The 12275-nt window shown below is 44.1% G+C and overlaps 1 protein-coding gene across 3 annotated transcripts in view; it reads left to right on the top strand.

The window, feature by feature from the left end:
* The window catches only part of PRKCH (protein kinase C eta), a 167380-nt gene that overhangs the window by 142731 nt on the left and 12374 nt on the right, over window positions 1–12275 (top strand). For all 3 annotated transcript variants that reach the window (XR_011141702.1, XM_068947359.1, XM_009670698.2), the window contains exons 11-12: window positions 340–478; window positions 1445–1633. Coding sequence is in view for 2 of the 3 variants with exons in the window: in XM_068947359.1 (XP_068803460.1) it covers window positions 340–478; window positions 1445–1633 (328 nt within the window). In the remaining variant the exon portion in view is untranslated. The remainder of the gene's footprint in view (window positions 1–339; window positions 479–1444; window positions 1634–12275) is intronic.

Here is a 12275-nt window from a genome sequence, read left to right as displayed (position 1 = left end):
GAGCACGTCATGTGCAGTGCGTTCTGCTGCATCATAACATCGTTACGCAATTTGACAGCCCTGGCAACCTCTGCTCCAGTGAGTCCCAGAGCTAAATTAGCAGAAGCTCTGCCGGTCGGGCCTGTGGTGTATTTGGAAAGCCATGTGGGCGAGCTTGTACAGCACCTGCCCTTATTAAATGCAGTTCAGCAGAATGATGTTTTGTCCCTCCCTTTTTTAAGAGATGAAGCAAAAGAAAAGCCCTCCTGCATGACTTCTGTTTATTTTTTTTATGATGATGAGGCTTGCGTTTGGGCTGTTCCAAGCACGTAGTAACTTTGTGGATAATTTTCATTGCAGGGACTTGAAGCTGGATAACGTGCTGCTGGACTACGAGGGTCACTGCAAGCTGGCAGATTTTGGAATGTGCAAAGAGGGCATTCACGATGGTATTACCACAGCAACCTTTTGTGGCACACCAGACTACATCGCTCCAGAGGTATAGGAGTCCTTTCTTTGGCTAAAAAACCCAGTTACGTTTTTAACAGCACAGGTTAGCTTTAGAGCAGCAAGTGTGCTTTCTGGCATCTGGCTACATCTTGCTGGACTACTGGGTGGAAGATTTCATCTCAGATGCACGCTTGTACTGTCAATCCCTTAGGCAAGCAAAGCCTCAGTAAATCTGCAGGCTGCTATAGGCACCAAGTTGAGCAGGTGTTCCCCTTAAAGGCAAGGTGAAAGATTGAGGTGCTGGGCTACAGCTACTAAAAACCTGATTAGAGAGAGAGAGACACACAGACACTGGCCCAGTTTGATTTGAAAGGAGCTGGACTTCTCCCTCATTTCCTACTTTCTTTCCTTACCGCCTCCTTTTGCTCTGTCATTCACCCATCTCATTAGAAAATTAGTAAACACCTCTTTAAGGAGCAGCTGACCTCCAGATGCTGCCAGATGTTCTGACAGGGTTTTAGGTCCTTCTTCAATAAAATTGCATTTTTGTCTGTGGTAGGTGTTTGTACCTTTCTCACACATTCGTGCTCCTTTTGCTCTCCAGCGGAAAGTGTCGCTGTTGGAGCCATATAAGCATTTCCTTCCCAGAGGCAAGGAAGAGGTGGTGTCAGCTCGTACACGTGGCTGCTTTGCTGCCTCTGACACTCAACTAGTTTAGCTGAAATCCTCCTCCTCCTGAGAAGCCTAGGCATCCTTTTTAAGGGGTTATTTCCCAGACGACCCAGGGAGCAGCCAAGCTAGTTGAACCCTTGTTTGATGGATCTGAGGTATTCATAAGCAGACCATGAGGTTTGCAGCTCGGGATCACAAATAGGCTCCCGCATGTCCAGCCAGCTTAGAAGAGAGAGCTATTAGGACACAATGAGAACTTCTGCATTAATATTTCCCAGTCCATTTTCTTCCCCCACTCAGTTTAAGAAGCTCCAGGGATATTTCTTTCTCCTCCTCCCTTTAGATTCTGCAAGAGATGCTTTACGGCCCTGATGTTGACTGGTGGGCCATGGGTGTGCTGCTGTATGAGATGTTGTGTGGCCATGCCCCCTTCGAGGCCGAGAATGAGGACGACCTCTTTGAGGCCATCCTGAATGACGAAGTTGTCTACCCGTCGTGGCTCCAGCAGGACGCAGTGGCAATCCTCAAAGCAGTGAGTTTCCCTGGCCTTTTGTGTCTCCTGTGCTCTCTGTCCTGGCTTTCTCCAGCCTAAATCTAGCAAAAGGAAACAGGGCTGGGAGATGATGGGTGCTCAGATATTATGGCCCTCTTATTATCTTGGGATGAAGGTAAACTTAAAAAATCCAGCTGCCCTTAGGTGTGTCTGCATAGTTGTGTCCAGCAGTCAGCTTGGCAACTGTGTGTGCATGTGTGTGTCTGGGCATTCTGTTGCTGACTTCATGATTTACAATGTATGGTCAGAACAGGAGCAGCAGGTAATACACAGTATTTATCAGTAGTTACCATATGATTTCCATGCGACTAGAATGATGAAGTGAAGTGTTCCTGATAATCCTGTGTACTGACTGTTGTTAATGTCAGCCTTCCCACAGGGGTCGTTGTCTACGTACAGACACAGATGGGTTTTCAACCTCTTTGTGTTTGGGGAAAAAAGGGGGCTGTAAAACAAACGACTTGAGGCGAGCTATTACTGGTGGCAAGGATCCGGAGGAAGGCTACGTTTAGTCCTCGCTCTGCCGTGTAATCCTGCATTTCCCAGGAGCCTTCTGTTGATCTGTGCGCCTCATGTCTTGACCTGTGCTGTGGGAATGAAGCTCTTTCTAAGATTTCAGCCTGTGTGTACACAAATGGTGCCCAATGCACTGGAACTCCCTGGCTTTACTGTAGTGAATCAAAAGGTGATTAAACAGTGAGGATGTTAAACTAAGAGTCAGGAGACCTAAGCTGGCTGTTCTGCTACTGACCGCTTCCTTCTCTAAGCGCATTTCACAGAAAGAAGGATCAGAGCATTTCCTTTCCTTTCAAAATCACTGTGAGCAAAGATGCTTTTAAGACTAGATACTACTAAATACTACGATAATAGAGGGCCAAAGAAATACTTGGATAAGAGAGTAACTCATAGCAACTTCTTAAGCAATGATTCAAAGCAATGGGATAACAAATGACTGATCATTTAAAGGAAAGAGGAGGATTTTTTATTTTGTTTTTCATCAAACCTCTAATCCAGTAGCAAAAATCTAGAAGTCTTCAACTGAAGGGTTTCTGTTGGGTATCAAGTGCGCTAACTGCTTTCTGTAGCTGCGAGTGCATCTAATAAATTCCACAGAAATCAACTGAGAATAAAACCCCTTCTTAAGCAGGCAACGGATTGTGTTTTGAAATCAGAGGTTGTGCTCAGCAGCTATCGCTTGTTATACGGAAGGCCCTCTTGGGTTTTGGAAATAACCAGCAACACTAAAACAAAAGATACGAAGTTCAAACTCACTGCAGCTCCTGGAGCAGCATTTATATTGTTGCTCTGGGACTCTTGGATGCTCAAGCCAATTCTTCTGGAGTGACAGGTAATAGCAGAATGCATTTGTTGCAGGTATCTTGTGCAAGTTTGAGATGGAGGTAAAATGTGGCCAGATACGTGGTCATCATATCAGGAAGTTAAAGAGTGTAATAAAAATCTTATTTGTGTTTTAGTCACTTAATGATGAGGTGCTTATTTTCCTAATTCTGGTAGGAAGCTCATAGAAACAGCAAATGCAAACTACTTTCACCTAAGGCTGCTCTAACATGTTTTCAGAGCCAAATTTTTAACAGTTGACTCTCTTCTGTGATTAGCAGACAGCAGTATGATGAGTGGCACTGGAAAAGAGGGCCAGAATCAAGGCAGGATCTAAGAATTTAAGTAGATTTCAGCTAGGCCTCTCCAAAACTGCATAATCAACTTGGGTATTGCCAATTGCTTGCCTTAAAAAGGCCTCCTGCTTATCTGCTCTGCTTATCTGCTGCATGACGTGTTGCTGATGAAACCCGAAGGAAAACAAAACTGCATCTCTGAAATTCACTTGCATTGCTCAAGGGAAGCGCTGTGCTTTCATGAAAGGTCTACTAAGGAGAAAAGGCTGAAATCTAGAGCATTAACCAGGAGCCTTGTAATTAACTGATGGGATGTTGCATTTGAAAATTTTACTGGACTTTCAGGTCTTTAACGTTTTCATTTCCTTGGCAGCTGCTGCCTGGAGATGGCTTTTGCATCATTTTTTGCAGCACTGATCATAGTTTACTGCAACCTGAATTTCTGCAGCCTTGCAGTCTTGTTCTTAAAAAGGTCCAGACCCATTCACTAGAAGACCTATTTCCTTCACAGTTTCTCATACTGAGTTTTTAGAGGCATCAGAGCATGTTGGCTTTAACAGAAAGGAAACATCCTGTCATGAGATCATCTGATTTCATTAAAATAGAAAAAGATAAGCACTTGAATTTCTTTGTAATGGTAAAAATATGATCGCTCCTCAGCTGTATATTTGCAAAACCACCCAGAGTGGTTTTGGTCAGTAATTTTGGGTGTGGGTACTGTTTTGTTTTTTGGTTTGTTTTTTCTTCCCCTTTTGTGGCTATTTTGTGAAGACAGACAGTAGACTTTGTAGCTGCTAGATGAGTAGGTTTGTTGTTTGAGTTTATCATAGACTTCTGATGTTAATGTTATTTTTCTTAGCTATATGGATAACTGAGATGGGTAACACGGATAACTAACTGAGCACCTGCTAATCACTCCTGTGTTTATCCCTAACAAAAACTTTCTGAAGTATAGAACTTAAACAGCTGTGACAGTGAAGCAGAGATAGTAAAAGCCCTAGAAAACCAGGGCACTCAACTGCTGCTCGACAGTTCTGGCCTCTGATCTTGAACAGGACAAGTGAGAATTCACTTAATTTTTGAGCAGTCAAAAGCTCTGGAACTAAAATCAAATTCTCCTGCCCAGAAGATGCAATTAGATGCAAGTGCTTAGAGATTCTCTATAAATGGATGTATCTAGGTTTAGAAAGCACTTGATCAGTCTGCCTTCCTGAAGAGCTTCAAGGTAAACAAGGACAATAGGTTTTAGGACTCATTTCATGACTATTCTTTGTTTTACTTTCATTTACCATAATTGTATTTTACCAATTTCCCCTCATCAGCAATCACCTGATTTCTGAAGGCGGCATCCTGTTCGTCTTTGCTGTTTCCTGATAATAACCAAGATATATCTTTAAGACTTCATTTAGGTCAGTGGGTGTTCCTGGTATGTTTCCGAGCAGTGGTACTGACGGAAGCAAAAGTAACCTAGATGCCCCGGGAGCTTGATTAGAAATCAAGGTAGAAATATTTGTGCTTTAGAAAAAGAAGTTTTTACTGATTTCCTGTTTTAATGTGTTGTGTCCTTGATATTTTCCCTCAAGAACTACACGTAGAGCAGAGCTGAACTGGTGTAAATCAGCAGTATTTCACTGGAGTTGGTATTCCCAGAGAAGAGAAATAGGAAATCCCACTTACGTACCCTGCATCTCCTGAGTGCATCGTTGGGGAATTTGGGGAACGATGGTTCAAGTCGGGCAGAGACTATGTTTGAACTGAGGTCTCCAGCTACTCATGTGAACAAATCTAACTGAGCATGAATTTGCCTGTGGGATTTCGTCTCCTACATCTTGGGGGGTTATTGACTCAGATCTCCTTTGGTAAGCACTATCTTCTCTAGAAATCCAATTCTTTTTCTTCTTCCTGTATCTCAAAAAGTAAAACACATCATTCTAGGCAGAATGATCACTGCACATTGGGGAAAAAAAATGCAGAAGCAGAGAATTGCTGTAGAGTGGCTTCAGACCACTTCAGTCCAATCTGAATGTAAGAGTTTTTATGTTTTTTTTTTTTGATTGAGCAGCCATACTTTACAAAAAAAAAAAAAAATTTTTTTTCTCTGTAGCCCTATGCCAATACAGTCACAAGGAGTTCATGCTGGAGGAGCTTTGCCTTAGTGCTACTGCGTCCATGCCTGTAAAAGAAATTCTTTCAAATACTCTTTGCTATCAGCTGACAGAGTAATCAGCAGTTTCTGATGATGAAGAGAATTGAAAGAGAAAGTTTGTGAACCAGCAGAGGCTGCGCCATGTCTCTTATGGTGAGAGTGCAGCTGGGGTTTGCTTTATTATGGCATGCTGATGTTTTGAATTTGTGAACTGTCACTAGCAAAAAAGTGCTTGAGCAAGGAGAGTGGCTTTCCAGGCAGCTGGAGGCTTGGGGATTCAGCTGAGCGAAGTGATATGAAATACGATCCCCTCGTTTTCCCATAAGCAGGGTGATATTTTGGCAGCGTGTTGCACTTACTACATATCTGAATGTCTTTCTCGAATGCAATCTAGTCACGCTATCTTGCTAAAAGTCGGGGTTAATAGGAGGGGAGAATGAAAAGTCATAGTGAGAATCAGGGCTCAAGGCAACGGGGCGTAAATTCCCAGGGGAAAACACAGGGATTTTTCCTTTCCAAGTCTTGTTTCAGATAAAGAGAGAAGGACTAAGACTGTTGAGTCACTTGAGAAACTGATGATCTGAAGTAGCAAGGGTTGTCCCAGAGGCTTGGAAACTTGGATGAGGAATGGCAAATTAGATATTTTCACTCTCGGAGCCAGGTAACAGCAGGTGTTAGAAAGCAGCACCTCTCCAAGGAAGCGTTAGCATTGCTCTGCCTTCTGGAGCCTGGATTTCTGAACTCCAGTCATAAATGAATTTGCTGAAGCCACGGGTGTCCCTTGGCATTTGTGTGCTGCCCTGCAGTCGTAATGTGAACTCTGAAACACTTCAGGCCTAGCTGAAATACTCCTTCAAAAAGTGATGCTTGGGCAGCCTTCCCCATAGCTGGATATTTTGGAGATGCAAATTAGACTGTAGAATGGCTGTTCTTCCTCCAGCTGCTTAGAAACATGAGTTTTGGAGAAAGTGCTACCAGAGCTATGAGAGTAGGCAAAAATGGCTATGTGCCCATCCAGGGGTCTTTTGTTTGAAAAATAAACACCAGGCTATTGCTGAAGGGGAAGGTGCAGAGGTAATTGGCAGTGGTTTTAGTAGCCTCTACTTCCAAACAGTGCAGGTGGAACAGCATGGGGTAATCTAAATGCCAGTGGATTAGTGCAAAGAGCGTTTTTGGGGCAGAACGAGGTGTGGAGGGATTGAAAAGGTGAGGGAGCTCAGTTGAGAGAGCAAACATGACTCGGATCTCTAGGAGGAAATGATGATGTCAGCCAAACAGTGAAAAGGATGCAGAAGAAAAACTTGAAATTACTCTGTCTTTCTAGAGAGCCATAGCCTGGAAGTGACGCTGACTCACGAGTCAAATGCTCTGGTTTAGTGAACTCTCTGCTCGATTCTGCCATCGAGCTCACTTCCCCTCTCCAGCTCACCTGGTTCTCTCTGAGCCCAGGACAACACTATTAAAGTCTGACCCCCTGGTGCTCCTCTATGCTTTGCTCTTGCAGACTTGCTTCAAATCCCCTTTGCGTTGCCAGCTTCATATCAAAGGGCTGTAGAGCGTCTGCAAGTTAGTGCTCCCCATCAGATAGAAGAATAATGATGCTCCGAGGGTCGTTAGGAGCAAGGTCCTGCTCTGACGGCCCTTGTTTTATGGGCTTAGCCCTTGCTTTCGGGGCGCAAGCTGAGGGAGCTGGGATTTCCTTCCTGGCTTGTGCCAGCAGCCAGGAGGGAGCTTGCATGGCCCTTGGGAGCAGCAGGAGGAGGAATCCGTTAAGCGTGCCAGCCCTTTAAGTCCAAACCCCTCAGCCTCAAGATAGCCTTGAAGCCTGACCTCAAAATCAAAAAAGCCCTGATTTAGAAGGGAAAAGCCTCTTCTCCCGTTTCTGTGAGTTCACGTCACAGACTGAAGCCAAGAAACAAGGGCTTTTCCATTAATTTCTTGGTTTTGTGGCTTGCCCTCACAGCTAGCACGTACAGTGATATTTAATACTAAGTACTGGCAGCATATAACCTATCCCAGCTTGCTGTGAAGCAGCACACGTGAATTTTTCTGGAGAGCAAAAAAGGCTCAGGAATGTTGCAATGCAGAGGGTAATAACTTAACTTCCAGTCAGAGAGGGGTATTGAGGCCCTTACACAACAGCTTAGCCAATCTTCATCTTGTTAACTGAAAAAGAGCCACTTGCAACTTTCTGCAGAAGTTTGCCATTCCTTTGCTGCCCAGAAGAGTGACTGTGAGGCTGCTTTAGGTCCCTCGGTGACGCTTGTAGCTGTCAAGAAGGACCACAAGAGAATTTCCCACAATCTACTGCTAGCTGCATATTTCTAATAGTCAGTATTGCTTCGCCAGCAGTTTCTCTGGAGGAGAGAAGAAGGGAAGCATGCGGATGTTACCAGAAAAGCGGCCAAATTATACTTTAAAACAAGAGGTTTTAAATTAGCATGCACTGATAGTGAATTCTAGAAAATGCTTTGCAGTTCTTGGGCTCTCTGTAAAAACTACATCCTATTGAAATGGTTGTGTCAAAAGTTAATGCAGTGAATGTTTAATGAAATTCATATGTAGAAATATGTTAATGACTGTAGGAAAAGTGTACGTGTATGTTTGAGTTTTCTTCTGCAAATTTGCAGGTGTTAGTAAGTGAGGAAGAACAAAATCTGAAGGATACCCGCTTCCAACCCTCCTTCCACTGGGAATGGGAAGCGTTTCCCATCATTTCTCTTGAACTCTGAGTAATGGCTCTTAATGGGAGACTGTTGCTGTTGTTGTTAAATCCAGAAATCCCAAGGGAGTGCAGGTTGAGGGTGGATGTTTCCTATCGTTGCAAAGGAGTTCTGAAGAACTCTTGTTATCCTGCACGGTCAGGGCACGGTGCAGCACAGTCTGGCTAGATGCAGGTTGATAGCTCCACCAGAAAGCACTTGGAGACTCAGGCTCCACTGCATGAATGTCCTGCAGCAGACTGGCAAGAAAGAGGATTGGAGAGATACTAAAAAAAAATTCCCCTAAGGCACTCCACCCAGGCCCCACTGCAGGAAAGAAAGCAAAGTGAATGCTGAGCTGCACTGCAGGAGGAATAAACCACCCGGGATGAGGAGATGCCATCATGATTGCCCGTTATCTTGGTGAGGACCCCTTTTACTTATTTTCAGAAAGTTTTCTAGACAGTGAGTGCTTAGTGCTGAGCAAGACTAGCCCCACTTCTGTAAACTACTTGAAAATGTCATTAATGAGGAGAAAAGATGGAAGAGGCCAGGGTTTTCGCAACAGGAAGACTGAGTGGCAGCTTTTTAGTATAATCAAAGCAAACTGCCTGCAGTGATAGAGGACTGGAGGGAAAGGGGCTGATTGCAGACTGTCTGCATGGACATCTAAGTTTAGGAGAGACGTGGATCGTCCAGATCACCTGCACTCCGTGCCTGCTGTTCTCTGAACTTCAGCGTGGAGGGTCAGGTCTTCTGAATCGTTCTTCAAGGGTGTTTATTCTCTTCATAGGCTATGCTTGCTCAGGGTCCAGCACACCTGGATACTGGGAGGTCAGAACTACTCCTGTCTGTCATCAGCTCAGATACCACTGTAGGCGTCTGCAGCCTCCCTGCATGCTGTAGCAAGCAACGCATGACTCAAAATACCTCCGCTGTGCTTTGCTTGGCACATCCAAGTGCAATACATGTGCGCGTCGTGTTACTGTTCTGCCTCACCTTTTCCCCGAGTCCCCGGTGGTCAATTTGCTCACTGTGTGAGCTAGACCAAATCCCTGTGTTTGTGCTCTCCATTCATCTGCTAAATACCTATGAGGGGTGAAACAAGGCAGCCAGATGCTGATGGTGTAACGTTGCCTACATTGCTTGTATGTCACTCAACACAAGGCATACGTCTCTCCTTTGCTCTTGCATCCTATGGATCTAGGCTCAGTTCTCTGTTTCAAACAGATAGAAAAAGGCAGATAATCTGTTTCATATGCAGCACTGGAAGAACCCAAATGAACTTGTTTTTGAATCAGTCAGATTCCAGGAGTATTTTTTAGACAAAGATTAAAAGAAAAAGGAGCAACACAATGATAGACCTACTGAAATCAAAGAGGGAAACTACGTGAGCTCAGAGGTGTCATTTATCCTCAGAGCTGAGGAGCCTGGCTAACAAAAACAGATATTAAAAATGCCTTCAAATATCTCAGTAAATTATCCTTTTTGGCATCTCTTCAGAGTCGGCAGGCTCTGTCCTCTTTCACAGTTTGAGCTTTGGCTGTCAGAGTCGAGCAGGTATTTGAATCTCTGAGAAACTCTATCCTGGATCTGTGTAAACCTTTTTTCTTCATTTTATTTTTAATTTTTTTAGAAATGCTTTCATCTTGCATTTCCTGGTTGGCTCTGGAGCCTGTGCAGCAAAAGCAGGACTCTGGGGCCTGTTGTTTCCCAACTGAGACAGTTTTAAACGTTTTCGTATCTCAGCCATTCTTGCCATACACCTCTGTTACAGTGTGGTTAAGCTACAAGGCTGTGCTCCACCACAGTGTGTCTTATCTCTCTCATCTGAGCTCGCATATGCATTTCAGTAACACATTGTCTGCTACTCTTTCCCTTATAATTCTAGGAAAGCAGACAGTTTTGCTCAGTTATTTTAATCTTCTCTATCAATTGGTCACACCCCTTTATGATGCGTTTCTCTTCCCCACAGGAAGTCATATGCTTCACAATAATTCACTGTGAAATTCACTGATGCCATCTTTATCTAGCTTGGCAAGGTTAAATTCATCCAGCAGTAGTCATTAGTTCTTTCACTTTTCCCTTTCCAATAGGCTGAAATTGAGCTTCTTGTTTAAGGTCCATAGCATGCAGACTCAGATTTGCTTCATAGCAAAAGCTTATAACCCTGCCTATTGTAATGGCAGCTATGATTCATCCTTCTTTTTCCTACCATAGATTAAAAAAGCGAAGCAGCATTTATTGTGCCTACTAGTTTTCTTCTGCTTTTTGTCCCTGCTTTTAGGTGTTTAGGTACACCTAAAGCAATTCCTGTGGCTGACCCTCTTGCTTAAGACTTTGTGGCCTGGGCTCACTTCTCAGCTCTGCCACAGATAAACATTGTGATTATAGACTCTCGAAGGCATTTTGATGTAGTTCATTAAATTCTAATATTGGGGGAAAGCCTAGAATTCCCTTGAGAACGTGGGTTCGATCTAGAGATGGGAATAATCATTCTTCCTTTGCAGCAGAGAGCACCCCTGGCTGTGCAATCCCCAGCGTAGTGAAGCAGTGCCTCTTATTGAGAGGTCTCAGCACTTCTGTAGGAGTAATAAGTCTGCAGTTGTCCGAGCTGTTAGAGTTTTAGGTCTTTCTCATCCGCTCGCCTACCCATTTTTGGCCCTTCTGACCTGCTATGTCTGTTCATGAACTTCAAAATTAAAAGAGTGGAAATATAACCAAGACCACAGAAAAGCTCCTTTGAAGTGTTTTCCTGTGGCTTCCCCGCTCCTCCAAATTGGCCTTTACAGGTTTGTCCGGGGCACTTTAGTCCCTTTTGTATTTGACCTATGTAGATAGGCCACCCAAGGTGATGTAATAGATTCCCCACTCCTCTTGACAAGTCTATCAGAAAAGGATTAATTGTTTTCCCATGAAGCTCTAGGGAGATTCTAGTAGTGGTTAAAGAGAGAGTGGGATCATGCCCCTAGTCTGTTAATACATGTGATGCTCGTTCCGCCTCCGTGTGTTTATTACTCTGATTGGTATATCGATGTAGTAATTGGCCTACCTATCCCCACATTGTATCTACAATCCAATTGGGGCAATTTAAAAACAGCAGCCTGATTTTGAAACTCTCTGAGGGACTCTTGCAGCAGGTGACCCATGTTGGAACAGGGGTTGACTGTTCACTTCTGAAGACACAGATTGACATCTTGGCCGAAACCTATATTAGATAATCCATGTATCCAATGACTTATGTTGATTTTCGTTACTATTTGTTAGAGGAATGCCAAAGGCTGAAGTGTCTGAAATCACTAGCTGTCTTAGGGGGCCCAAATAAGGCTCCTGTATTTGACATTTTTGGCCTTTTCATTCTACATTAGTATTACTGAGGCAAATAGGGTGGAGGAAAGCAGGAAAACAGGCAGATGCCAGTACAGCAAGCGAGTTTGTAGCTACTCAAATAATGCTTAATTTCTGTATTTTGGGCCAAGTTCTCTGCGGGTGGAAGTCAGCAAAGTGGCATCAGCTTACACCAGCAAGAAATTTGGAGCCAGATGTTGCTATACCCCATGTGAGTTCCTCTATCTGTCTTGGTTTATTTTGCTAGTCTCTCTTGCTCAGCAGTGTTTGCAATACAGTTAATCCTTCTTGTTCCCTCACGCTTTGACGGGGCAGCACCAAGCAGCCATCTGTGCGCTGGAAAGAGAGCAGAGACCAAGGTTCATCTGCTTAATAACCGCTACACTGACATTTTGCCCTTCTTGCCTGGGGCTGGCACGTTAAACGTGTGACTGCTGCCATGCTTAGTGTTACAGCCTTCTGGTTTTTAGGGGCAGGGTTGAAGATTGATCTTCACTTCCCTTCCTGTTCCTTTTTTTTTTTTTTTCCTCTTCCTAGAAGGTGAAATAACTGGGACTTTGCACACACATGCATGCACGCACTCTTTTAAAATGCTTGCAAGGCACTCTTGTACTTCTGAGGCTTGACACTTCTGGTGAGATTGGCTACAGCGCATGAGCAGGCAGAGATCACATAAAGAGCAGGCAGAGGTGGCAGCTCCATCAGTCCCAGTAACCTGCTTATGGGTCTGAGTCCTGGGTTGCTTTTTGGTGGAAGTTAGATACACTTGCAAGCATCAGCCTTGGCAGAGT

This window comes from Struthio camelus, chromosome 5 (genome assembly GCF_040807025.1).
Source record: "Struthio camelus isolate bStrCam1 chromosome 5, bStrCam1.hap1, whole genome shotgun sequence".
Lineage (NCBI taxonomy): Eukaryota > Metazoa > Chordata > Aves > Struthioniformes > Struthionidae > Struthio > Struthio camelus.
This window is presented reverse-complemented; position numbering and strand designations above follow the sequence as displayed.